We start from the raw sequence: 25,841 nt of genomic DNA on the forward strand, positions 1-25,841 counted from the left end.
TCCTTTTTGCTAGAAGAAAATAGAGCATGCTTCTTAGTGATCCTGCCACGCATAGATCTGGAAGAGCCCAGGAGAGTGGATGGGATGGGTGTCCTTTCCTTTGTATGGAGATTGTTGATCTCCACTCAAGTATCTCTTTGGCCATTCGTTCAGCAAGTTCTTCAAGAACTATAGAAAGACGAGTTAGGCAGGTGACAGCCTCTACCAACTCTTCTCTTCAAATCGACACAAGTTGCAATGGTGTATTAAGTTATATACAGACATGCATCCATACCTAAGAAACCTAAGCAAGGGCTAGAAACTTGGCAGAGTAAGTGTGGTACCAGTTCAACAAACTGAGTTAAAAAGTGCTTCTTCTTATCTCCAGTTTTTGTCTTCAGAGAAGAAAGAGTTGGGTGGTGCATGGCAGGGATGGGTGGGGACAGTGGCACCTTGAGGGTGGCCAGACTCCATTTTGAATTCCAATAAGCTGGTTAAATTTTTAAATCGGAACTGTTGTTCTTGGTGCAGACCTGATTGGAAGGGCCAATGTGAACCCGGAAATTGATGTATCCTGGAAGGATTCTGCCCTGTGGGTTGAGCTTGGTGGCTCTGAAGCTTACTTGAAGTTTCTTCACCTGAAGAGCGCATCTGACCCCTGCAAAGAATGTGCTATTGTCTGAACGCAATCAGGCCCCTTGTGGGGCTTAGGGTTCCTGTAGGCTTTTATAGCCTCGCAGTTCATAGGAGCAAAGTTCTACTACAGCACCAAGTTTGGGGAGTTAGTTCCTCAAGAGGAAGACTGAGGTGACTTTGCATTTGTGGACTGCTCCTGCTTAGTTAATTGTTCTGACCTCAGTAGCGTGGTATCAGGAGAAGCTTCAGAACCACTTATGGCTTTTGGTGATAAGTGAGTTAACTTTGCCATGCGTTTGCCCAAGCCAACCACTGTAACTGTCTTGAAGTAAACCCTTTTCATAAACCCAGGAAATGTCCAGCCAGCCGCTAGGGTACTTTGTACTTTGCCACCCACAGTAGCTTATGTCATGGTCTCAGTGTGTGAGCCTTTAGCGCATGGTTTCCTGTGTTATTTGGTCTAGCACCCATTCATAGATATTGCCATGATTCTTGTTTCCATTTTGTAGATGAGAACACTGAAGCTTAGAGAACTCCCTGCCGCCATATACAAATAAATGGCAAAGCCAAAATTGCAGCCCGGATCGTCTAGTGCCAGTCCCTGCTTGGCAATCTCCTTTGTGAGGTGGCTGATGAACCAATGTAACATGACATGGAAGGGCCCAAAGGGAAGGGAAAATGTCGATGAAATGTGTAGCCCCACGCAGGTTTTCCAGCTGGAGAGAACAGAGTTAGTTTTGAGTATTCACACCCACAATGCTCTTCTTCCTCTCTTACCCGACCAGTCTCCTTTCTCCAGGAATCGAAAACTTCCACACGCTCTCACTTGTCATCTCATTGACAAAATCCTCTCCCAGGAGCTCCTGTCCCTTCTGAAGGGACAGGCTAATTCAGGGGTTGACTCCCCTGTGAGCTGTGTTCTTTTCTTACATGCATTTCTTTGCCACGCAGCCTGTGAAATTGAGAACTTCCCCTGCAAAGCCCTAGCTATTGTCTAGTTGCAATCCAGCCTGCTTATGGGGTTTAGAGACTCCAACTGGTTCCTGTAGGCTTTTGTAGCCTGACAATTCTGTCATTTTTCCTGGGCATCTCTATACTGTGTGATTATTGCTTGACTGCCCTAAATTCCCTTTGTGGTCAAGTGTGGCCTTCCTGTTTCTTACAGGCCAGACCCAGTGCAGTACTGCGTGGCTACACCAAGGCACCAGGATCACAATGATGGCATGAGCCATAGAAGACAGTCTTTTTAGGTCCAGCCACATGGGATTTCTGTGGAGGGGGCAGAGTGATGAAGACACAAACACTGTCCTCAGGGAGTGTGTAGGAAGTGTTAAGCAGAGGTTGAAACCAGGCCCCAGTGAGCATCAAAGGGACCAATTCTAGGAGAGTTTGGAGTCTTTTCTAGATCTACAAGCACCGGCTGCTTTCAGTCTTCTAAAGTCTGCGGCAGACTAGTTCATTACCCAGTGTCCAGGCCACTGTCTAGACTGCATTCAGAATGTTCTAAACTGCTGTCTATCAATAAATACACTGCTCTGCTCAGAACCTTCTAGAGCTCCCCTATGGCCTGCTTGATAGAGCTTCAGCTTCTTGGCCTGACATTCATGTCCCAGTAGGCCAGCCCAGCTCCACTTCTTCAGTCTCACCCCCCAGCCCCCAACCCTGCTTGCCCTGGACCTGAGGTATCTCTTGCTACTTTGTGGACACAAACTCCCGGGTCTGCCACTGTGGAGTAATCTTTGTCTAACTTGAACCCTCTGTTTAAGTGGAGTTTACCTTCCATGGGGAAAAACAGACTTGGAACCCATTGTTGGTACAGCTGTAAGAGGGGGTGGGCAAAGTACACTGGAAGCGCCCAGCTTAAGGGCACTACCTGTTCTGCCTCTGCCCCCAAGGGAGACTTTCCCTCCTCAGCTCGCTTTGTACTGTGCTTGCTGCTGGCTTTTGACTTGTAGCAGCTGAAGCCTGTTTCGGTTAGTCAGTGTTACTGCCAGGCCAGATAGTGAACTTCTCCAGAGCAGGGGCCCGCTGTCCAGCGCTGCGCATCCACCTGGGCCGGGCTGTGCTGCGCTCCTGTAGTTTGTGAAGGCAAATGCTTTTTTGTTGGAAGATAAGAGACAGGAGACATGCACCTCTACCACACTTGGTTTTGTTTTTAGAACAGAAACCTGCAACGGGCTTTTGAGGTTTCATTCAATTTTATTCATCTGGAAAAAGTCAACATTCTTTATCACTCCCTCAAGTAGAAGAAACCCCACACTTGGGGAAAATAAGTCCCAAAGCCACGTTCTTCTCGCTTTGGTAATTTTAGCTCATTCAGGGCTCAGGTCCCAGCTTGGCACTGTCAGTCCAAATAGATCACTTGCTCCAGAAATGCTTTGGAACCTCTACAGAGCTCGCAGCGAAGCAGGGGCCTAGCCAATCTCACATGCAGAGATTGTTGCATGTCATCGGTGGGAGCATGCCAACCAAGGGATTGCTTTTTTTTTTTTTTCTTAAACTAAGCAAGTGAAAACTTTTAATTTAGGTTTTGACATGTTCCGCTGATACACACTGGAGCAAAGACTGGGACTTGCCTGCTGTCATTTGTTGCAGATTCTACTGGAATGTTAATCACTGACGGTTGAATCTGCTGTGAGCTTTAGTGCTCAAGAACCACACATTTGTTGCCTCTAAGTAATGTGTGCGGAAGAGTGCCTCAGGGTCCTGGTTAATAGGCTGAAAGGAGAAGTCCCAGGCAAGTTGAAGCTTTTGTTGTTTATTTGGTTGGGTTTTTTTGGTTTGTTTTTTGGGGATGTGGGCATGTGTGTGTGTGTGTGTTAATTTGTTCAAGAGCACTTTAACTTTTACATTTAAAAATATCCAGAAAAGTAGAGTTAAATTTGATATCTTTTCTCTAGGAAGAATTTTTCTTGCCTGTGTACCTTTGTCTAAGCTCTTCAGACACAGAAGCTGTATGTACCCTTGTTACCAGAAAATCATATAACCTGAGAAGGTTTCCTTGGCCCACTTAAGTTCTATGGGGTCTGAGTTCTATCAGGTGGTCTAGCTAAATGCTGGCAGGTAATGCAGGAAGAACAGGGGTTGGTATTGTCTGGCTAAAGATCTCAGTAACCACCAGATTCCAGGTTCCACGCATGCATATATGTTCCAGATAGAGCTGGAGGAAGTTACTCAAGCACCCGTTCAGTAAGCGCTATAGGTTCCAGACAGTGGACTGTATCCTTCCACATGGCAAGACTGTAATGTCAGCCCTTAGGAAGCTGAGGCAGGTTCATAAATAATAGGCCAGCCTAGGCCACACGTAGAGCAAGACCTTGTCACAAAAACAGAAAACCAAACACACACACATGCAAATGAAACTCCTTGAGACTTGGTCGTGAAGCTGTGACAAGAGATGGTGATCTGGACCCTCCTTCCTCAGAGGTCACCTTGAACAGTAGCAGGTTGGAAGGGGAGAGGAACGTCCTGTGAGCTCTGAAGATTGTTAGAGTGCCATTGAACGTGTAGAGCGGGATGTCAGGAGAGTGAGTTGCCCAAAGTTCGGAAGAGTATGTCAGGCTAAAGGTCCTGATTTGGAAGTCATTAGCCGTGAGAGGGCTGATGTCACCGTGGGTGAAGGCAGAGGGAGAGAAGCACGTACGGCCAGAACTCTCCAGAACACCAGCTTTTAAGGGCACTGCTGAAGAGACAAACCATAAAAGGTGACTGGGAAAGACCAACCAGAGCTAGACTGAGAAGCAAGGGATAAGGGGGGTCCTAGGAAACCACATGAGGAGAGAGGTCTTAGCACCACAGGTCTGGGCTGACTTTTGTTTCATTTAACTATGCAACAACTGCCTCTCCCCAGAGCTCATCGGTGAGACAGATGACAGGAAAGCTAAATATACATGCACAAGAGAAGATTTGCATGGAACGGTATTTTTGTACTTTTTTTGGTTTCTGAGTTTTACACTATAGAGGAAGGATCAGGCTTGTTTCGGGGGATCCCAGAAGTAGAATTGGGGACAGGGGCTGGAATTCAAGAGCTCATTGTAAACAGTGGATTGGAAACGGAGGGCAGAGGCATCATGACCTCCAGCATGGGACTGAGTGCCTGCCCCGTTGTAGGAGGTGGAAGCAAGTCAGGGACGTTTGAGAAAGGAAGCTTGTCTCAGGGTAGAGGAAGGTTAGGCAACCTGGAGGTCACATGCTTAAGTGCAGAGGAGGAAGTGTAAAAACTCAAGAGGACGGGCTTTAAAGACGGTGCGGGTTCAAACTGACTGCTGCTTATGAGCTGTGTGACGGCAGAGAAATGCTCGGCTTCTCTGAGCCTTAGGTGCTCGTCTGAAACTGTGTATTACCAAGCAAACATGGGCAAGTCCCTGGCATACAGTACAGACTTCCTAATAGTGACAGCTATTAGGGGCTACCCAATGGTGGACTAACCACTGAGGAAGAGCCAGGTGAGCCACATCGCCCTTTGTAGAGAGGAGCAAATGCATGTTAAATGTAGGACGCAACTGTGTCTTAAGTCCTCCTGGGACTAGACCTGAGCCCGGGGGACTCACCGTTTTCCTGTCTGTATCTTGCTGACCTGTGACTCTCCTGTGGGGCCATTCATTCATTACCTTAGCAACACTTCTGGTAAAACACGTGAGGACAGTTAGACAAATGACCCTGCAGGATGGCGTTCCTCTTCGTGTCTGTGTCCCAGCTCTGTTCCAGGGACAGCAAGGAGGCCTCCCACCCCTGCCAGGCAGTTTCTTCTCCCTGTAGGTACAAGGCCTCTGAAGAACATTCCTCCTAACAGCCCCACTCGGGGGAATCTTAGAGGTGATCTCTTGCCTGCCTGCCCGCCCTGTCAGATAAGAGAGAGACCTGGGTCACTGAAGGACCTGTTGAGGGTTTCCAGTTCCGTCTCTGTGTTCCACTGAAAGGAAGTTAAGGGAGGCCAGGTCACCCAGCGAGCCTGGGAGAGCCAGGCCTTGGGCCAGCACCCCCTGCTTGCCTCTGCCACTCCACAGCAGGGCACCCTTCTTTTTGTTGCCTTGGCTGGATAAAATCCTTGAAACTTGAGAATTCTATCTGCTTTGTGTTTTATAAAAATAAACACCATAGGCTGGAGAATGCAGCATGCTTGTCTCTCTGTGGCGTATCTGTTTTTAATGCAAACACAAGGCTTCACAGAATTTTCTTTTGTGAAGATGAAAAACTTGAAGCTTGCATATAGATATTTATAAAACAAGACAAAACCTTTGTTAAACATTTTGTGTTTAGCCCTCTGGAACTTAGCATTTTATTCTAACTGGCAAACTCACACCAAGCTCAGCTCTCTGGCTTTGGATTATTTTAACTGTCCAGGACGACGCCATGTACAGTGGGAGGTAGGACAGCTTTGCTCCCCCTTTTAACTCGGAATCCTCTGATCTTTCAAGAGTCTGAAGACAGATTTGCCCCGGGCTTCCTATTCACCTGTCTGAACCTTCAAGAACACCATTGGCTTTTTCCTGTGCCTCCATTTCTCCCCATGTTAATAACAAATAGCAAGTTTTGCTATATTCTTGAAGAACACGTTTTAAAACTACATACACACATACACATGCACACACAGAGACAGAAAAAGAGTTAGGCAGCCTTAAATAAGTTTTATAGTGCAGGGATTTATATAGTGTGCATCTCCGGCTGGGAACTCATCAGAGAAGTCTTCTAAAGTGTAGGCAGAGTCAGGAGAAAGACAAATACCTTGGAAGTTTTTTTTAATCAATATACCGCTATTGCATATGTTCTTTCAGTTCAGTTCCTAAGGCTAATTTTTCTCTTATTTCAATAGGGGCAATTAGGTGACAGGAGCAGGGCCCAGGTGTCAAACAGTGGAATGAAATCCTCCCTGTCACTTATGTCCTGGGAAAGCCACTTCACTTCTTACACCTATAGTACTTCAGTAATTTGCTGCAGGATTAGATGTGCTGATGTAAAGGTTCTGACACTAGGTTTGGCACACAGTGGGTACTTGTTCAGGATTTATTGAAAGTGTGAAATCAGTTGCTGACATCATAGAAGAAAGGAGAGGGTGGAGATGCTCAAGCTGATGGTCGTCTTCCTTGTCAGGATCAGAGAAGCAGGATAGTGAATGGTGTCTCTCCCGAGGATGCATACTGATTTCTATATACACCAAAACTGTTTGCCTCTAAACTTGGTAGAATCGGAAAGGCAGGTTGGCTCGAGAGCCGTCTCTGTCTTCATTCTTCCTTGGGTGGTTTCCTGGAAGTCAAGGCCAGAATCCTATTCCAAAGTCACATTAAAACGCTGCACGACAGATTTTCTGTCTACGGTGATCCACACCACCATTCACCTTCATTAACGTGACTGGTCAGGAGTTATAGCTTCTTGTCACCCCGTGTTGGGGCTCATCCACATGTCCCATCCGTCTTGCTTGGCACTGCCACATAAATCTTCCTAAACCATCTCTTTCATCATGTCTCAATCTGTGTCAGATACTTGCAGTGGCTCTCTTTGCCACGGGACCAGAAGCCAAACGCATAACCCACAAGCGTGGCCTAACAGCTGCTATCTATTGAATGTCACAGTAAGGACCTTCACTTTGCCAGGGACTTTACATGCACCGTCTCCTTAGAAAGCAGTTTTCATCTGAGGCTTGGACCAGTCGAGGAGCTTGCCCAAGTTCCCTCGCATAGTTTGTAGCAAAGGCAGAATTCTGGCCCAGGCCCTCCTGATTCAAATGCTAAAGCTGTTTTTTATTAGTTCACTGACTTCCCTCTCCCAACCATGCCTTCTGCTTTTGTGCTGACTCTGTCGAATCATCTATGTGTTAGATATGGCTAGCATAAATCCACCTTCAAACCAGAAGTAAGATGAGGAAGGAAGGCTTGGAGAGCCTTTGGTGAACCAGCATCTCTTGGGAAGTCAGGCCTTGCATTCTGGTTGTGTTTCTTGGCACATACCATACCGGGCTTGTAAGTACCTCTAACCCCAAAACCACCCTGCTTAGTGTTTGGATGCAAATGGGCTGGTTGTGTGCTCACTGCCTAGAGAAAAGGATGAACGTAGGCTTCAGGTCTTCATAACCCTCATATCCAGGGAGCGTGGATAGAAGAGGAAGCTAAAGAGAAACAGGGCAGCCAGGTGCTGGTTGGCTTCCAGAGGAATGTCAAGATCCCCTTGGCCTGTAATTGAGGCAGCTAGGATCCAGCTCACTGTATGTGATTTAAAGTTTGCTTCTGTCCCTTCGGTGAACTCCTGTTACTTCAGAACTTTGTGGACTGCTCAGGCTGCTTTCCAAAGAACCCAGTCAAGGCCCCTGACCTGGATAACACTGTTCATGCTGCACCATATTACACATGCTACATGGCTGCTGCTTTCTGCAGACTCTTAAAGACGGGAAGCAGGAGTAGTGCGGCTTCCTGCGCTCAGCTTCAGGCCTTATCTGTATATCCATCACTTAGTCATTCATTCAACCATCCGTCAGTTGAGCCATCACGACTTCTGTGTGTTCTATGCATGTACTGGGAGGTGGTGCAATTTAGCTTGTGGGGCAGAAGATCTTATCATATTCTGGCTCTGTACCTTTGCTGCTAAGTGAGTTTAGGGAGAGGTTTATGTGAGATTCTTTTTTCTTTTCTTTTTGAAAAGCAAAAGAAGTAATGAATAATGCTTAGTTGCAGAGTTGCTGTGCAGTGTTGTCTGTATTGTATGTAGTTGACATTCCACATCGAGTCTCATTTGGGAGTTCAAGCAGATCTGAAACTTCCTGTATAGCCCAGGCTGGAACTGAACTGTAAGATCTTCCTGCCTTACCCTCCCAAAGTGCTGGGATTGCAAATGTGTACCACCACAGCCAGTATGGCATTATGTTTTCTTTTTAAAACAATCTTATTTTACATACCAATCCCAGTTCCTTCTGCATCCACTCCTCAGAGGAGAGACCTCCCATGGGGAGTCCACAAAGCATGTCACATCACTTGAGGCAGGACCAAGGCCTCCTCCTCTGTATCCAGGCTGAGCAATGTAACCCTCCGTGAATTGAAGTGTTTTTTTTTAAGTCAACACAAAATTCACCATTTTAATTATTGTTTAGTAGGTTTCTTTTCCTGTGTAAGAGTTTTGCCTGCTGTATGCATGTGCACCATGTGCCTGCAGTAGCCTGCAGAGGCCAGAAGAGGGCATCAGATCCCTTTGAACTGGAGTCACAGACAGTTGTGAGCTGCCACATGGGTGCTTGGAGCCCAACCCGGGTCCTCTAGAAGAGCAGCCAGTGCTCTTGGCCAGAGTCATCTCTCCAGCTCCTTTAAAATCCTTTTAAAGTATGTAAAATTCTCTATATAGTTCTTAAGCATTTTCATAATCTTCCAATCCCCCAAATCATCATCATTCCTATTGGCCAGTATCCCCCAATGTATTGTTTCTGAATTTTCCTATTTTGAATAATAATAATTATTATTACAGTAATAGTAACAGGATTATAAAATATATGGCATTTGTGTCTGAGTCTTTAGCTTAGTTTAATATATATATATATTTTTTTTTTTTGGTTTTTCGAGACAGGGTTTCTCTGTGGTTTTGGAGCCTGTCCTGGAACTAGCTCTTGTAGACCAGGCTGGTCTCAAACTCACAGAGATCCGCCTGCCTCTGCCTCCCAAGTGCTGGGATTAAAGGCGTGCGCCACCACCGCCCGGCTTAGTTTAATATTTTTAAGACTCATCCATATATACATCAACTAGTATGTCATTTCTTTTTATGGGGAATAGTAGTACCCTTTTGTAGGGGTATGCCATGCAAAATGCATAAAACTTGATCCCTCCATAAGTTGATTGACAGTTGTGTTGTTTTAGCTTTTTGGCTATTATGAATATTGTTTCTATGAATACTGATGTACAAGTTTCTAGTTAGACCTGCTTTTCTTCTCTTGAGAATGCATCTAGAAGTGCAGTTGCTGGGTCATACGGGGATTCTGTGTTTAACTCTTCTAGCAACTGCTAAACTGTTTCGAAAGCTGCTGTCTCCTTTGGCAGTCTCACTGATTTCTCCATATCATCCCTAACACTTGCTAACCCCCCACCTCTTTTTCTGTTTGTAGACATTCTCAGTATACAATGGAATATCACAATTTTGATTCACAGTCACCCAGTGACTTTGATGCTGAGTATCCATTCATGCGTTACTGGCAGAGCCTGCATTTATTATCATTATTATTATTGTTGTATTAAAATTTTTTTTTGGTGAGTCTCTATCGTGTGGTCTCTATCATATGGGGTTACTTAGGTACCAGAGAAGCTTCTAAGCAGGCAATTGGAGCATAGTAGGATAATAGAATATAGTAAACACAGCATAGACGTGTGGAATGAGACCTCAGAGAAGGAAGGAAGAGATGAATGCAGACTGAACAGAGTTTGAGAAACACCCAAGGAGAGGGAGGGCATGAAAGAGCGTGGAGCCTGTGTGTGTCTTAGGGTGGGGCCTCCAGTCATTGCTGTCATCAAGTGAAGAGCACTCCTGTCTGTCACCCATCCCCAGCCAGGCAGTTAGGCAGGTCTCCAGCCCACAGGCAAGCCAGCCTCAGGCCGCAACAGCATAGGGCTCTGTGGTTTCAGGTTGTACTCATCCAGCTGATTTGGTGTCCACCTGTGGTAAATTTTACAGCCTCATTAGAATAACAACAACAAAAGTGACCAATAATGAGGAATTATTCACTTCAATTCACAGATGAGGAAATAGGCTCAGAGAAGAAAAACAACTTATTTAAACTTGTTGAATTATCTTGAATTATCTTCTCATGGGCTTTTATCTCATATCCCCATCTGATTGCTTATACATCTGCTGCAAGGACCCAGCTTCAATTTTGCAGAGTGTAATTCTCAAAGATATTAGCTGACTTATGGGAGGGAAACTTCTGGGCCTGAATTATACCAAAGGTTTCGTCCTATATGTTCATGCTATAACACTAACCTTTGGGACCTTGTGTAATAGTGAGCTCGCCAGGATGTAGACCAAGTCTCTTTTGTTCCTCTTTTGTCTGCCTGCACACTGCAGGGATGCATAGCCTTTCCTGAAGTAACCTAATTTCTTTCATTATGTTTTGAAAGGGTTGAATGAGAGGATCTGATAACCATTGCTCATCCAGTACCCAGATTTGTAAGCCTGAATGCCACCCCCTTCTGCACTAACTCAACAGTTAGTGCATCGCATCAGTCTGAACCGCTGTTTCAGCTCTGGAATGCAAAGCATAGCTTGCTAGTTCCCATTTGGTGGCATCTCACACTTTACACTTGTCACACCAACGACTGGATCAGCCCTGTAGCACCCTCCTGTCTTGGGCTCTCTCTCTCTCTGTCTGTCTGTCTGTCTCTCTCTCTCTCTCTCTGTCTCTCTCTAGCTGTCTCTCTCTCTGTCTCTCTCTCTGTCTCTCTCTCTCTCTCTCTCTCTCTCTGTCTCTGTCTCTCTCTCTGTCTCCCTCTTTCCCTCCCATCCCTCCACTACTCCTCTCCCTCTCCTCTTCTCCCCTCCCTTTCTTCCTCCCCTCTCCCCTGTGTGGATATGTGCACAAACACCCTATGCCAAGATAATTTCATCTGAAGCGCTCTCTTGAGCTTTTACATTTCAGCAGGCTTGTTGCCTTAGAAAGATTCAGCATTGATTTGTAAAGGGAAGATATTGTTCTTTTAGAAATGCCCAGGTACCCTCTACTGTTCATGCCTAACCTGCTGGATGGGTTTTATAGACACAAAGAGAACAAGAACAGGTCATTCTTGTGAAAGCAGAACCAGGGATGAGTCCTCTACCCTAGCGGGAAGGGCCTTTCCCAGCAGGAGCTATTAACGTCTTTTTCCTGGGCTTTTCCTTTGTGCTTCATATGCTGCCTGCCATTTCTTTTTTTCCTTAAATTTAATATTTATCCACTTTCTGCTTATGGAAATAAAATGATTCAGGCACACTGGTAATAGGAAGCATAATATCCTGCTCCCAGAGTGCCCAGCGTGCCAGGCACAGTTTGAAGAGTACTCTGAACCACTGTCATAGAGGCCTGAGCTCAGCTAGCCTGGGTCTTTGCTCATCTCTTCCCCCCTGTCTTGGGGAAACTGGGGCTCACTCAGAACTTTTTGGATGCAGGGGTCCCACCTCTGAGCAGCTGAAGCTGTATTTGAGAAGACTGCATTTGACTGCATTTTGGAATGCTTACTGGTTTGTAAGCATTTTTCTCCGTTTTACTAGCAAGTTTTGAGGAGAAAAGCCTGACCTGGCATGACAGCTTGTTTAACACTTGCACATATGCACATGTGCATGCACACACACACACACACACACACACAGAGAGAGAGAGAGAGAGAGAGAGAGGTCCCAGGAGATTGCATAGAGTCAGCTTCCGGCCACATGCCACATGGGCAGCATACTAGAGAATGGATTTAAGTGGGAAACTTTGGGGAGTGTAAGAAACAAGAATTTCCATGGTCTCAATCCCATCCCAGAAAACAAACTATTTTACTACTAAGGACCATTTTCAGAGTAGGCTCACATTTCTACCTCTACAACTTTCCTGTTTGAACTTCTAGCTTCCACTGTGGCAGACAGATTAGTAAAGACAACTTTGAATCCTGCATGGGGAAAAAAAGCAATACTCTGTTATGAGATTAGGTTAAACAGCGAGGAAACGAGGAACAATAACATGTTTTTGTGAACTCTTTAGGACATGTTATGAGTATACAGAAACACAGGACAAGACACCAGAGCCATTTCTCACTCCTGGCTCTCCCTCACACTCATACTTTGGACCAGGCTCTGAAGTGAGAGTTGGAGCAGTCACTCACCAGGGCCCATTAGACTCTGCCTTCTGACGTTTGTGCTGTTGGGGAGGAGACATACCTTCCTCAGCCTGTCTACGCCCTTACAGTGTAGGCGTCACCTTAAGAAGGGCTGCCACTCCTCTTTTGCCTCTCGATTACCAAGCCACAGAAACCAAGTTTTCTTGAGGAGATACTTCAGCTACACCAACTACGTCTCCTGTATCAAGAGATTCACGTGTCAGTTAAGTTCAGACCAGGAATCTTAGTTGCTTTTCTATTGCTGTGACAAAAATACCATGACCAAGACAATTTATAAAGTGAACTGAGAATGCTACAGGTTTTTAAAACCTCAGATCCCACCCCAGCTATACACCTTTCCCAGCCAGTCGTCACACCTCCTAATCCTTCCTAAATAATTCTACCAGCTGGAGACTGAGTATAGAAGCATGAGCCCATTCTTGTTCCAACCACCACACCTGATGACAGTCCAGGGGCTGTTCCAGCTCCAGGATTCTTGAATTCCATTTTAGCCGGGCGGTGGTGGCGCACGCCTTTAATCCCAGCACTCAGGAGGCAGAGGCAGGCGGATCTCTGTGAGTTCGAGACCAGCCTGGTCTACAGAGCTAGTTCCAGGAGAGGCTCCAAAGCCACAGAGAAACCCTGTCTTGAAAAAAACCAAAAAAAAAAAAAAAAAAAGGCAACGTTTTAGATGGATATGCTGAAACCCCTAGGCAGCCTCACTTGGGTGCTGTTTGAGTATTTTGTATGTTGTTGACTGTGTACCCTAGATGCTGTATGCTGCCTTCAGAAGCTCCCTGTGTAGGTTACAGTAGTCCTGGGGTGTATCCACTTTTCCTTTTTAGCTGGTTTGGTCTCATTTATTTTCTAGAATTTGAAGTTTTGGACTTTTTGAGCACTTTGACTCATAATCAACCTTGTTCTCTTGGTATGCATTGTAGAAGACAAATCTGATCTTGAGAACAGTGTGATGCAGAAGAAAATAAAAATCCCCAAACTTTCTCTCAGTCACCTGGAAGACGATGGGGAGGTTAAAGACTACGGGGAAGAAGACTTACAGCTTAGACACATCAAGGTAACAAAATCTTTGCTTTTCTTGAATGTTCATGGGAGTGATGTCATACTTCTCAGAGCCAGAGAGTTCCACTCTGGCCTCCTTCCCCATATAACTGTCCCCTGGCCATGGGCATTCTTTTGTTTGGGCTTCTTTGGGGGTGCGGATGGAGGATGCTTGAGACAGCAATTGCATTTTCCCCAAGGCCTACTACTCCAAGAGTTCTTATTTAGACTGTCCCACCAGGCACAGTCCTGGGTCAGTGTGTGCAGTGTCGTGACTGCTGCAGAGGTAGGACAGCATGCTTTTCCCTGGCACACAGCGCTGGAGAGGTCGCTGCTGACTCGCATGGACACTAAGCGGCTGCTGGTCTGGGGTAGCAGTTTAGAGCGAGTCACTGTCGCATTCTTCCAAACTTCCGAGGGTGGACTTGCTGCAGAAAGATATCGGTAAAATTCACAGAGGGCACTTTCGGGATCCTGGGTTGGATGAAAAACTTTTCATGAGGTTGCATTTCCTTGTTTATGTGTCCCAGCTGGTCTCTTACTGTACGAAAACAAACAAACAAACAAACAAACAAAAACTCTGCTGGAAATCTTGTTGAGAGGTCTAGCTCTCTACCTCCTTACCCTGTTCTGTGAGTATCCCAGAGAAAGGAAGAGGGAGGAAAAGAAAGGTAACTTCTGCTTTATGATGTGTCCTTTGGGACACAAGGTCAAGAACATCCCCAGAGTGTGGTCCAAAAGATGCAGCCAGTCCACTACATGACATCCATTCTCCCCTGCTGTGGCTCTGGCCCAGTGCTGGCCCCTGGGGTCATCAAGTGTAACCATGTGGTCCCCGTACCTCGGGTTCTCACAGTACCATGACGCAGACAGATGTTTAAGGTGATCATTATAATTTTAGCAGGTACATCCATCTATTCATTATCTCAGCAAATAAAATCCAGGACATTGCAATGTTACTTAAGTCGTGAGTTTACTTCATTTTCATTACCTTTAATTTCCTGAAACTGGAAAGCTGAGTCAGGCCTGGCCTGTCATGGCTAAGATGTGCAGAGTCTTGTGTACTCTGTTTGTACCCCTGGGAGAGCTCATGACCCTTCCACCCCAGGTGAAGACTCAGCAACCATTCTGCTCTCCTGCCGCCCTCAGTGGGAGCTCTGTCCACTTGAGCTGAACTTGCCTCGGCCCCTTGGTGGTGGTGGACCATTCTCTTATGAATGAGTCTTCCTTGCCCTGTGCCATCCTGCTGAGGGAGAGCCTGGCAGCTGTGAGAGACAGACTCCGTGCAGGGAGTTGGGCTCCGGATTCTTCTTCTGACTCTGTAGCATGGAACTCCCATGCCACCCTGGGGATGATTCTTCCCCTCTCAGGAGCTTGATTTGCTTACCTGCCACATGAAGAAAACTGAAAGCACCCCAATGTTAACGTTCTTTGAAGTTTTCAGTTGAGTAAACATTTGTTAGGCTCCTGCCAACTGCCAGTCCTGAGTGAGTAGGCAGTACAGAACCAGAGAAAACACGACATATGGACTGCCCTAGATTCGAGTGGGTTTGGGTTTTGACGTTCTTCCAAACTGAAACAGTCTTAAAAAGGTTACAAGTTAGAACTACTTGCATATGTATGTTCTTGAGTAGGATTTCTCTGGACTGACTCGGGCAGGCCAGATTGGCTCCGGATCCTTTGGAAATCCACACCAGACACACCCATCAAGTGACTGCCCAGGCACCATGGAGGCTAGGGAGGGCTGGGAAGTTTAGAAGACTCTTCCAGATATGTGTGTCCAGGAGGCCAAGTGCTGGGAGGGAAATGGTGAAGTCTTAGCACGAGAAGAGTGACCTGGTTCTGCCACCCCCTGTTTGTTTGACATTTGGCAAGAGCGCTCCGAGCCTCTCTTTCCCCATTTGCAAAATGAGTATGTCTGTAACAGGTTTCTCAACACACTGATGTTCTGTGGTTCTGTGATTCTAGGATTGTCTGGGGAAATATTGAGCTGCAGTCCAAGAAAGTCCCAGCTGCCCTTGCCTGAACTGATTCTCGTTGTCCTACACAGAGACCGGAGGGGCGGAAGCCTAGTGAAGCGGCCCACAAGAGTATCGAGGCAGTGGTGGCCCGGCTAGAGAAACAGAACGGCCTGAGCCTGGGTCACAACACTTGTCCGGAAGAGGTCTTTGTGGAGGCCTCACCGGGCACAGAGGACATGGACAGCCTGGAGGATGCCGTTGTGCCCCGGGCTCTGTATGAGGAGCTGCTGCGAAACTACCAGCAGCAGCAGGAGGAGATGCGCCACCTCCAGCAGGAGCTGGAGCGGACTCGGAGGCAGCTCGTGCAGCAGGCCAAGAAGCTCAAGGAGTACGGGGCCCTGGTGTCTGAAATGAAGGAACTCCGAGACCTCAACAGGAGACTCCAAGATGTGTTACTCCTGCGGCTTGGCAGCGGTGAGTGCCCAGGCAGGCCACTTACCACTCTTCACAGTGGGAGGGGCCTACTTCCTGCAGCTCCCCTTCCAGCAGGACAGAGGGGAGAAGCTGGTCAAGTGCCCTTTGAGGCTAGGGAAGGAGAGAGACTTGGCTCAACAGTCACCCCAAGGAGTCACTCTCCTCTGAATATACAGCCCTGGCCACATTGTGGTAAGATCATTGGGGAGTGTAGCTCAGAAACAAGAGTAGACGGAATGCTTGCTACTGCCCATCCAGCAAGAGGGTAGCACAGAGACTTGGGGTAACCCTCCAAATAGACCTCAGGACAGTAGAGAAAACTGGATGATAGCTGAAATACATACTGTTACTGTGAGCCAGAGAGTGACAAAGGGGGAATCCCGCTAACATGACCCAAATGCTGAGAGCCTGAACAGGCCCTGTGTCAGGGGAGAGACTCGAGGAAGTGCATGGGTCTTGAAAGGTGGACGCTGCATCCAGGCACCTGAGCGTTCCAAGGATAGCACTCATGAGTTTGGCAAACACACGGGCACGTTAGGAAGGCTGCTGCAGACATGCGGGGCGGAAGGCAAGGACGCTGAAAACCACCGACTTGGGTAGTAGCAGGGCTTATTTCAGTAGGAATGGGAGGCATTAAATCGATTCTGAGGCCTGGGGGATGTGGCTCAGCAGCAGAGTGCTGGGATGGTATGCACAGAGCCCAGAGTTCACCCCACTACAAAGCAAAACAAACAAGAAAGCTGTGCGCATTGGAGGTACGGAGGGATTAGTGTAAAGATACACAAAATTCCTCTGGTTTGCTCAGAGGAGAGCCACCCTGGCCTTTAGGTTTTTTTCATCTGAAGTGGTGTGGAGGCTGGGATGAATGGATTCTAAAAGGCAAGAGACTGAGAAGAAGACAGAAAACTCCTGCAGAGTATAGGAGCTAGCAGTGGGAGAGGTGGGGCCCGTCAGCCACCATGGCCTCTGCGTCAGAGCGCTTTCCTCTAAACGGGAGTAAACTAGGTCAGAGACAGTGTCTGCAGCCTCCAAATGTGCCCCTGAAGAAGGCAGGTCTTCATTATCTAGAGAGACGGAGCACACTGATGCGCAGGGGCCGCTCTGTAATTGGTGTGGACAGGCCTACTCCCACAGTGTCCCTTTTCCATTTGCAGGTGGCTTGTGCTTCTTAAGTGTGCCTTCACGGTAATGTCTCAGTAGATCAGCCGGGGCCTTTTCCTGACCTTGACACGGAGGCGCACACAGGGTGGGGGTTACCAGAAACAAACCTCCCACCCACACTGCCTCACCATAGTTAATGGACTGGAAGCTCTGCCTTCACCTTGACTTTTTCTGCAGCTCACGGGTTCACCGTGGCAGTAAAGATTACAGTTACTTTCAGGTCCTCCGCAAGTATTCCTTACGGTAAAATCTCAGTGGGCCGTCATAGCTGTGAGAATTTAAGAAAGCAGAGTTGGTGCAATAGTGCAGGTGGACTCTGGGGCCACAATTCCATTTTCAGGGGCACATGTGTTTCCCGACCTTCAGGTGGATGGCTTTTACTCTGATTGTGCTGGGCCTTTTGCGAGCTTCTTCAGAAGCATGGGGAAACACACCAAACAGCAAACTCTTTCCACATCATTAGCTCAGCCCCTGGAGAAAGTTACCTGTTTTGCATGGTCCTGAACTGGGTTTGGACTCCAGAAACCACCCTGTCCTTGGGCAGTAAGAAACCACGGCTTGTGTAGGCAGGTGCCTCGGTTCATCCTAAGACACTTGGCAGTCAAGCCTAACCCTGCTGCCTTGCCAGGATTGCTTGTTTTGCGGGACTTGTGTGTCATCATGATGGCCAGTGGCCGTCTCTTCTCTGATGTGCCACTGTTCCTGTCGCCATGAGACGGACTCCAGCAGGAAGTATAGACGTAGCTTCCACCACGGCCACATGGAGAGCCCTGTGCTCTCAGGACAACAGACTTCCTGGAAATAACACACATTCCTCCATCTAGGAACGCGTAAACTGCATTTATTAACATGTGTTAATTGACGCTAAGACAAATCTATATGGTCTTTAATAATCAAAGGGTCTCTGCCTGAAAGGTTGTATTATTTTATGGGCACTTACAGGCCTGCGTTCGAATTCTGACTTTCCTACGTTCTAACTCTGTCTTTGAAAAATTCTGTCCTTTCCTTCTTTCTTTTCCTTTCTTTCTAACCTCTTTCCTCCTTTCCTGATTCCCTTCACCAAAACTTACTGGTCTTCTCCTATGTCAGGCATTGTGCCTAGTGGTGAGTAGCAGTCTCATGTATTTGGAATATACACTCACATACACACACACATACAACACTTACACATTTAAAACACAGAGACACGCACACACATGCATGCATCTGTGTACGTCTTGCTTTCTACTCTTGAAGATCTCATGCAGAGAGGGCTGTGGACAGCAGAGATAAGACACTCAATTTTTGGAAGACTGATAAACCAGCCTGAAGGGAAAAAAGAATAGGCTTGAAAGGTGAGTTTCTATGCAGGCAGGTGTAATTGGGTAGGAAGAGTAAGGTGCAATCTAGTCAGCCAGCAACTGTATGAACCTCAATATTACACCCCTTAAAATGGGTTCTTGTCAGCACCCCTCACAGCTTTGGGGCGCACAGTACAGTGTCTGGTACTCTGTCAATGCTCAGGTACTCCTAGTTACTCTTCTTCTACATCACTTGGAAGAGAAGCCAAGATAGGGTTTGTTTGGGGTTTTAAAGCTGGCTCTGCCAGTCAGTAATTGGGCCTGTGACTTTAGGCAGGTTAGCCAATGTCTCTGCTTCTCATTATCTTTGACAGCAGAAGATAGTATGAGTTACAGTTGTCTGCTTATTTCTTCACTCGATTATTCAGTAACACCATCAGATACTTTCCAAGCCTACGGACATGGGAGATACAAAGAAGGCAAAAACATTACAAGGTGGGCAGAGGGTGGGGTTAGAGGTAAATGTGTAAACCTCTAACTAAAATGCATAATATCCAGTTGTGGGGGAGGATCCCACATTTTGAGACATCCTCCCTGCTCCCCCGATCCTGGAGAAAATAGTTATTCTATAAATGCTACCCAGAACCAGGGCAGAGGAGAAGAGCTAGAAAGTGACAGACCCTGGCGGGGCCTCAGGTCTGCATGCCTTCTGAGGCCTGGCTTTTGTCTTGCTCTTGGAGATCTTGCCTTCCTCCCCTAGGCTCCCAGTTTGAGGTCCTTTTTTTTTTTAAAGTTTCTTTTTTTTTAATTTATTTATTTATTGAGGATTTCTGCCTCCTCCCCGCCACCGCCTCCCATTTCCCTCCCCCTCCCCCGATCAAGTCACCCTCCCTCATCTGCTCTAAGAGCAATCAGGGTTCCCTCATCTGTGGGAAGCCCAAGGACCCCCACCTCTATCCAGGTCTAGTAAGGTGAGCATCCAAACTGCCTAGGCTCCCCCAAAGCCAGTACATGCAGTAGGATCAAAAACCCACTGTGATTGTTCTTGAGTTCCCATTCTTCCTCATTGTCCGCTATGTTCAGCTAGTCCAAATTTATCCCATGCTTTTTCAGACCCAGGCCAGCTGGCCTTGGTTAGTTCCCGATAGAACATCCCCATTGTCTCAGAGTGTGGGTGCACCCCTCGCGGTCCTGAGTTCCTTGCTCGTGCTCTCTCTCCTTCTGCTCCTGATTTGGACCTTGAGATTTCTGTCCGGTGCTCCAATGTGGGACTCTGTCTCTGTCTCCTTTCATCGCCTGATGAAGGTTAATATTCAGGAGGATGCCTATGTGTTTGTCTTGGGATTCACCTTCTTATTTAGCTTCTCTAGGAACATGAATTATAAGGTCAATGTCCTTTATTTATGGCTAGAAACCAAATATGAGTGAGTACATCCCATGTTCCTCTTTTTGGGTCTGGCTTACCTCACTCAAGATAGTGTTTTCTATTTCCATCCATTTGTATGCAAAATTCAAGAAGTCCTTGTTTTTTACTGCAGAGTAATACTCTAATATGAATATATTCCATACTTTCTTTATCCATTCTTCCGTTGAAGGGCATCTAGGTTGTTTCCAGGTTCTGGCTATTACAAACAATGCTGCTATGAACATAGTTGAGCATATACTTTTGTTGTATGATAGGGCCTCTCTTGGGTATATTCCCAAGAGTGGTATTGCTGGATCCAGGGGTAGGTTGATCCCGAATTTCCTGAGAAACCGCCACACTGCTTTCCTGAGTGGTTCCACAAGTTTGCATTCCTACCAGCAATGGGTGAGTGTACCCCTTTCTCCACAACCTCTCCAGCAAAGGCTATCATTGGTGTTTTTTATTTTAGCCATTCTGACAGGTGTAAGATGGAATCTTAAAGTTGTCTTGATTTGCATTTCCCTGATCGCTAAGGAAGTTGAGCATGACCTTAAGTGTCTTTTGGCCATTTGAAGTTCTTCTGTTGAGAATTCTCTGTTCAGCTCAGTGCCCCATTTTATAATTGGGTTGATTAGCCTTTTACGGTCTAGTTTCTTGAGTTCTTTATATATTTTGGAGATCAGACCTTTGTCAGTTGCGGGGTTGGTGAAAATCTTCTCCCAGTAAGTGGGTTGCCTTTTTGTCTTAGTGACAGTGTCCTTTGCTTTACAGAAGCTTCTCAGTCTCAGGAGGTCCCATTTATTCAATGATGCCCTTAGTGTCTGTGCTTCTGGGGTTATACGTAGGAAGTGGTCTCCTGTGCCCATGTGCTGTAGAGTACTTCCCACTTTCTCTTCTATCAGGTTCAGTGTGTTCGGACTGATATTGAGGTCGTTAATCCATTTGGACTTGAGTTTTGTGCATGGTGATAGATATGGATCTATTTTCATTCTTCTACAGATTGACATCCAGTTTTGCCAGCACAATTTGTTGAAGATGCTCTCTTTTTTCCATTGTATACTTTTAGCTCCTTTATCGAAAATCAGGTGTTCATAACCACTGAGCCATCTCTCCAGCATTGCCTGCTCTTCCAAAGGTCATGAGTTCAAATCCCAGCAACCACATGGTGGCTCACAACCATCTGTAAAGAGGTCTGGCGTCCTCTTCTGGCCTTCAGGCATACATGCAGAATATTGTATACATAATAAATAAATAAATATAAAAAAAAAAAAAAAAAGAAAATCAGGTGTTCATAGGTTTGTGGGTTAAAGTCAGGGTCTTCTATTCGATTCCATTGGTCGACTTCTCTGTTTTTATGCCAATACCAAGCTGTTTTCAATACTGTAGCTCTGTAATAGAGTTTGAAGTCAGGGATGATAATACCTCCAGACAATCCTTTATTGTATAAGATTGTTTTGGCTATCCTGGGTTTTTTGTTTTTCCATATAAAGTTGATTATTGTCTTCTCCAGATCTGTGAAGAATTTTGATGGGATTTTGATGGGGATTGCATTGAATCTACAGATTGCTTTTGGTAGAATTGCCATTTTTACTATGTTGATCCTCCCAATCCGAGAGCAAGGGAGGTCCTTCCATTTTCTGGTGTCTTCTTCAATTTCTTTCTTCAAAGACTTAAAGTTCTTGTCAAATAGATCTTTCACTTCCTTGGTCAGAGTTACCCCAAGATATTTTATGCTATTTGTGGCTATCGTGAAGGGTGATGCTTCTCTGATTTCCCTCTCTGCTTCCTTATCCTTAGTGTATAGGAAGGCAACTGATTTTTTGGAGTTGATCTTGTATCCTGCCACATTACTAAAGGTGTTTATCAGCTGTAGGAGTTCTTTGGTAGAATTTTTGGGGTCACTTATGTATACTATCATATCATCTGCAAATAACGAAAGCTTAACTTCTTCCTTTCCAATACGAATCCCCTTGATCTCCTTATGTTGTCTTATTGCTATTGCTAGAACTGCAAGCACTATATTGAAGAGGTATGGAGAGAATGGACATCCTTGTCGTGTTCCTGATTTTAGTGGGATGGCTTTGAGTTTTTCTCCGTTTAATTTAATGTTAGCTGTTGGCTTGCTGTAAATAGCTTTTATTATATTTAGGTAGGATCCTTGTATCCCTATTCTCTCCAAGACCTTTATCATAAAGGGGTGTTGAATTTTGTCGAATGCTTTTTCAGCATCTAATGAAATGATCATATGGTTTTTTTTTCTTTCAATTTATTTATATGGTGGATTACATTGATAGATTTGCGTATGTTGAACCAGCCCTGCATCTCTGGGATGAAGCCTACTTGATCATAATGGATAATTTTCCTAATGTATTCTTGGATTTGGTTTGCCAGTATTTTGTTGAGGATTTTTGCGTCGATGTTCACGAGTGAGATTGGCCTGTAATTCTCTTTCCTGGTTGAGTCTTTGTGTGGTTTTGGTATCAGAGTAACTGTAGCTTCATAAAAGGAATTTGGTAATGACCCTTCTGTTTCTATATTGTGGAATACATTAAGGAGTATAGGTATTAGCTCTTCTTGGAAGTTCTGGTAGAATTCCGCATTGAAACCATCTGGTCCTGGGCTTTTTTTGGTAGGGAGGTTTTTGATAACAGCTTCTAATTCTTCGCGACCAACAGGTCTGTTTAGATTGTTCACCTGGTCCTGGTTTAACTTTGGTATATGGTATTTATCTAAAAAAGTGTCCATTTCTTTTACATTTTCCAGTTTTGTGTTATACAGGCTTTTGTAGTAAGATCTAATGATTCTCTGAATTTCCTCTGTGTCTGTGGTTATGTCCCCCTTTTCGTTTCTGATCTTATTTATTTGCGTGTTCTCTCTCTGTCGTTTAATTAGTTTGGATAGGGGTTTGTCGATCTTGTTGATTTTTCTCCAAGAACCAGCTTTTTGTTTCATTGATTCTTTGGACTGTTTTCTGTGTTTCTATTTTGTTGATTTCAGCCCTCAGTTTGATTATTTCCAGTCTTCTACTTCTCCTGGGCGTGTCTGCTTCTTTTTTTCTAGAGCTTTCAGGTGTGTTGTTAAGTCCCCAATGTATGCATTCTCTGTTTTCTTTAAGTGGGCACTTAGTGCTATGAACTTTCCTCTTAGCACTGCTTTCATTGTGTCCCATAGGTTTGAGTATGTTGTCTCTTTATTTTCATTAAATTCAAGGAAGACTTTAATTTCTTTCTTAATTTCTTCCTTGACCCAGGTGTGGTTCAGTAGTTGACTGTTCAGTTTCCATGAGTTTGTCGGCTTTCTGTGGGTAGCATTGTTGTTGCCTTCTAACTTTAATCCGTGGTGATCGGATAGGACACAGGTGGACACTGATATTTTTTTGTATCTGTGGAGGTTTCCTTTGTTTCCAAGTATGTGGTCAATTTTTGAGAAGGTTCCATGAGCTGCAGAGAAGAAGGTATATTCTTTCCTATTTGGGTGGAATGTTCTATAGATGTCTGTTAAGTCCATTTGCTTCATTACCTCCAATAATTCTCTTAATTCTCTATTAGGTTTCTGTCTGATTGACCTGTCCCTTGGAGAGAGAGGTGTGTTGAAGTCTCCTATTACTAGTGTGTGTGGTTTGATGTCTGCCTTGAGTTCTAGTAATATTTCTTTTACATAAGTAGGTACTTTTATATGGGGGGCGTAGATATTCAAGATTGAGACGTCATCCTGATGAATTGTTCCTGTTATGAGTATAAAGTGACCATCTCGGTCTCTTCTGATTGATTTTAGTTTGAAGTCAGTTTTGTTAGAAATTAGTATGGCCACATCTGCTTTTTTCTTAGGACCATTTGCTTGAAACACCTTTTCCCAACCCTTTACTCTGAGTAGGTGCCTGTCTTTGTGGTTGAGATGTGTTTCTTGCAAACAGCAGAATGTTGGATCCTGTTTTCGTATCCAATCTTTTAGTCTGTGCCTTTTTATAGGTGTATTGAGCCCATTAATATTAAGTGATATTAATGACCAGTGGTTGTTTACTCCGGTTATTCTTATTGCTTTTGGTAGTAGAGATTTTGTGTCTCCCTTCTTTGAGATGTGCTGGTGAAGCATCGCTAGATGCCTGAGTTATTGTAGGCAGTGTTGGCAGTGTTGGATTCCTTGGGTTGCGATTTTCCTTCTATTACTTTCTGTAGGGCTGGATTTGTGGCTACGTATTGTTTAAATTTGTTCTTATCCTGGAATGTCTTGTTTTCTCCATTGATAATGAACGATAGCTTGGCTGGGTATAGTAGTTTGGGTTTGCATCCATGGTCTCTTAGCTTCTGCAGTACATCTATCCAGGACCTTCTGGCTTTCATAGTTTCCATAGAGAAGTCAGGTGTAAGTCTGATCAGTTTACCTTTATAAGTTACTTGGCCTTTTTCCTTTGCAGCTCTTAATATTCTTTCTTTAACCTGTATATTTTGTGTTTTGATTATTATATGGCGAGGAGATGTTTTTCTTTGATCCAGTCTGTTTGGTGTTCTGTATGCTTCTTGAATATTTAAATGAATATCTTTCTTTATGTTGGGAAAGTTTTCTTCCATAATTTTGTTGAAAATATTTTCTGGGCCTTCCATAATTTTGTTGAAAATATTTTCTGGGCCTTTGAGCTGTGACTCTTTTCCTTCTTCTATTCCTATTATTCTTAGGTTTGGTCTTTTTATTGTGTCCCATATTTCCTGAATGTTTTGTGTTGAGAATTTGTTGGCTTTGCTGTTTTCTTTGATCTGTTCGTTTATTTTCTCTATGGTGTCCTCAGCATCTGAGATTCTTCCTTCTATCTCTTGTATTCTATTGATTATGCTTGTTTCTGTAGACTCTGCTCGTTGACCTAGATTTTCCATATCCAGCTGGTCCTCAGTTTGTATTTTCTTCCTTGCCTTCATTTCAGTTTTCAATTCTTGAACTGTTTCCATTACCTGTTTGATCGTTTTTTCTTGGTTTCCCAGGGTATCATGTACGTATTTACTCATTTCTTCAAACTTTTTGTTATACTTCTCATCCATTTCTATAAGGGCATTTTTTACATGTTGTTTAAGGGACTCTATTGCCTTCATAAAGTCAATTTCTTCCACTTCTTCTGTGTTAGGTTGTTTAAATACTTCTGTTATAAGATCATTGGGTTCTGGTGTTTTCGTGTTGTTTTTCAGGTTATTGGGTGAATTCTTGCCTTGGCACCTGCCCATCTCCTCCTATTGATCCTATCTAATGGGTCTTTTAAAAACCGGATCAGGTTTCCCTGCTGGCCAAGGGCTCCGCTTACGAAATGCCCTCGCTCTGTTTCCTGCCGCAGGCCAAGAACCCTCTCACCCCTCCAAAGGGTCTTCAGGACAGGACCAGGCTCCCCGTTTGCCAGTGACCTGGCTAACCAGAGGCCTACCTCTTTGATTTAATTGTAGTAGGGCGATCTGCTCTCCTTATTGCACGCCTGTCCCCGCTGCTTGCGTCTGCCTCCGCGCTGGTCCCTGCCGCTTGCGTCTTCCGCTGCACCGGTCCCCCAAAGCCCCGCGTCTGGCCTCTCAGCCTCCGTGCGTCTGGACGCCGCGGCCTCTCCGCCTCCGTGTGTCTCCCAGCTTGAGGTCCTTTGTCTGCTTTGGGTGCTGGATCATTTACACCCTGACAGGTAATTCAGAAACCAGATTGGCTGATAGGTCAGGACCTGGGAGGATTACTGGTAATGTGTGGGGGGGGGGGGGGGGAACCTGGGAAGCAGAAACCTGACAGCTTCAGGCATGGGGCTCAGATTCCTTGACAGCCAGGAGTTGTAATGAAGGTGCACACACTGAAGGGGACAGGGGACAGCAGGATGGCAGGACTGCTCTCAGGCTTGGCTGGGTGAGAGGTGATTGAGGTGGGAGGTCGTCCTGCTTTGCTAATTAAGAAGCAAGGTCATTGGCCCTTCACCCCCTCCCCCCATGGCTTTCTTTAGCACTCTTCTTTGTCACCAACAGGGGTGTGACTTGACCATCCCTCATGAAGGACCGTTGGTAGCTTCTCTATGATCTTAGCCTGGAAAACAACCCTTTTTGACAGGGCATAACCTCACACCCTCCCCCCAGATGGCCAT

The 25,841-nt window shown here is 45.5% G+C and overlaps 1 protein-coding gene across 4 annotated transcripts in view; it reads left to right on the forward strand.

Moving 5' to 3' along the window:
- The window catches only part of LOC142834369 (BEN domain-containing protein 5), a 1,100,005-nt gene that overhangs the window by 863,927 nt on the left and 210,237 nt on the right, over positions 1-25,841 (forward strand). For 2 of the 4 annotated variants that reach the window (XM_075946803.1, XM_075946805.1), the window contains 2 exons: positions 13,352-13,485; positions 15,520-15,904. The exons of 1 other annotated variant lie outside the window; for it this stretch is intronic. In XM_075946803.1, coding sequence (XP_075802918.1) covers positions 13,352-13,485; positions 15,520-15,904 — 519 coding nt within the window. Of the gene's footprint in view, positions 1-3,211; positions 3,353-13,351; positions 13,486-15,519; positions 15,905-25,841 lie in introns of those variants that run through there. One more of the 4 variants, XM_075946806.1, reaches the window with a different exon arrangement.

This window comes from Microtus pennsylvanicus, chromosome 13, assembly GCF_037038515.1.
Source record: "Microtus pennsylvanicus isolate mMicPen1 chromosome 13, mMicPen1.hap1, whole genome shotgun sequence".
Classification (NCBI taxonomy): Eukaryota; Metazoa; Chordata; class Mammalia; order Rodentia; family Cricetidae; genus Microtus; species Microtus pennsylvanicus.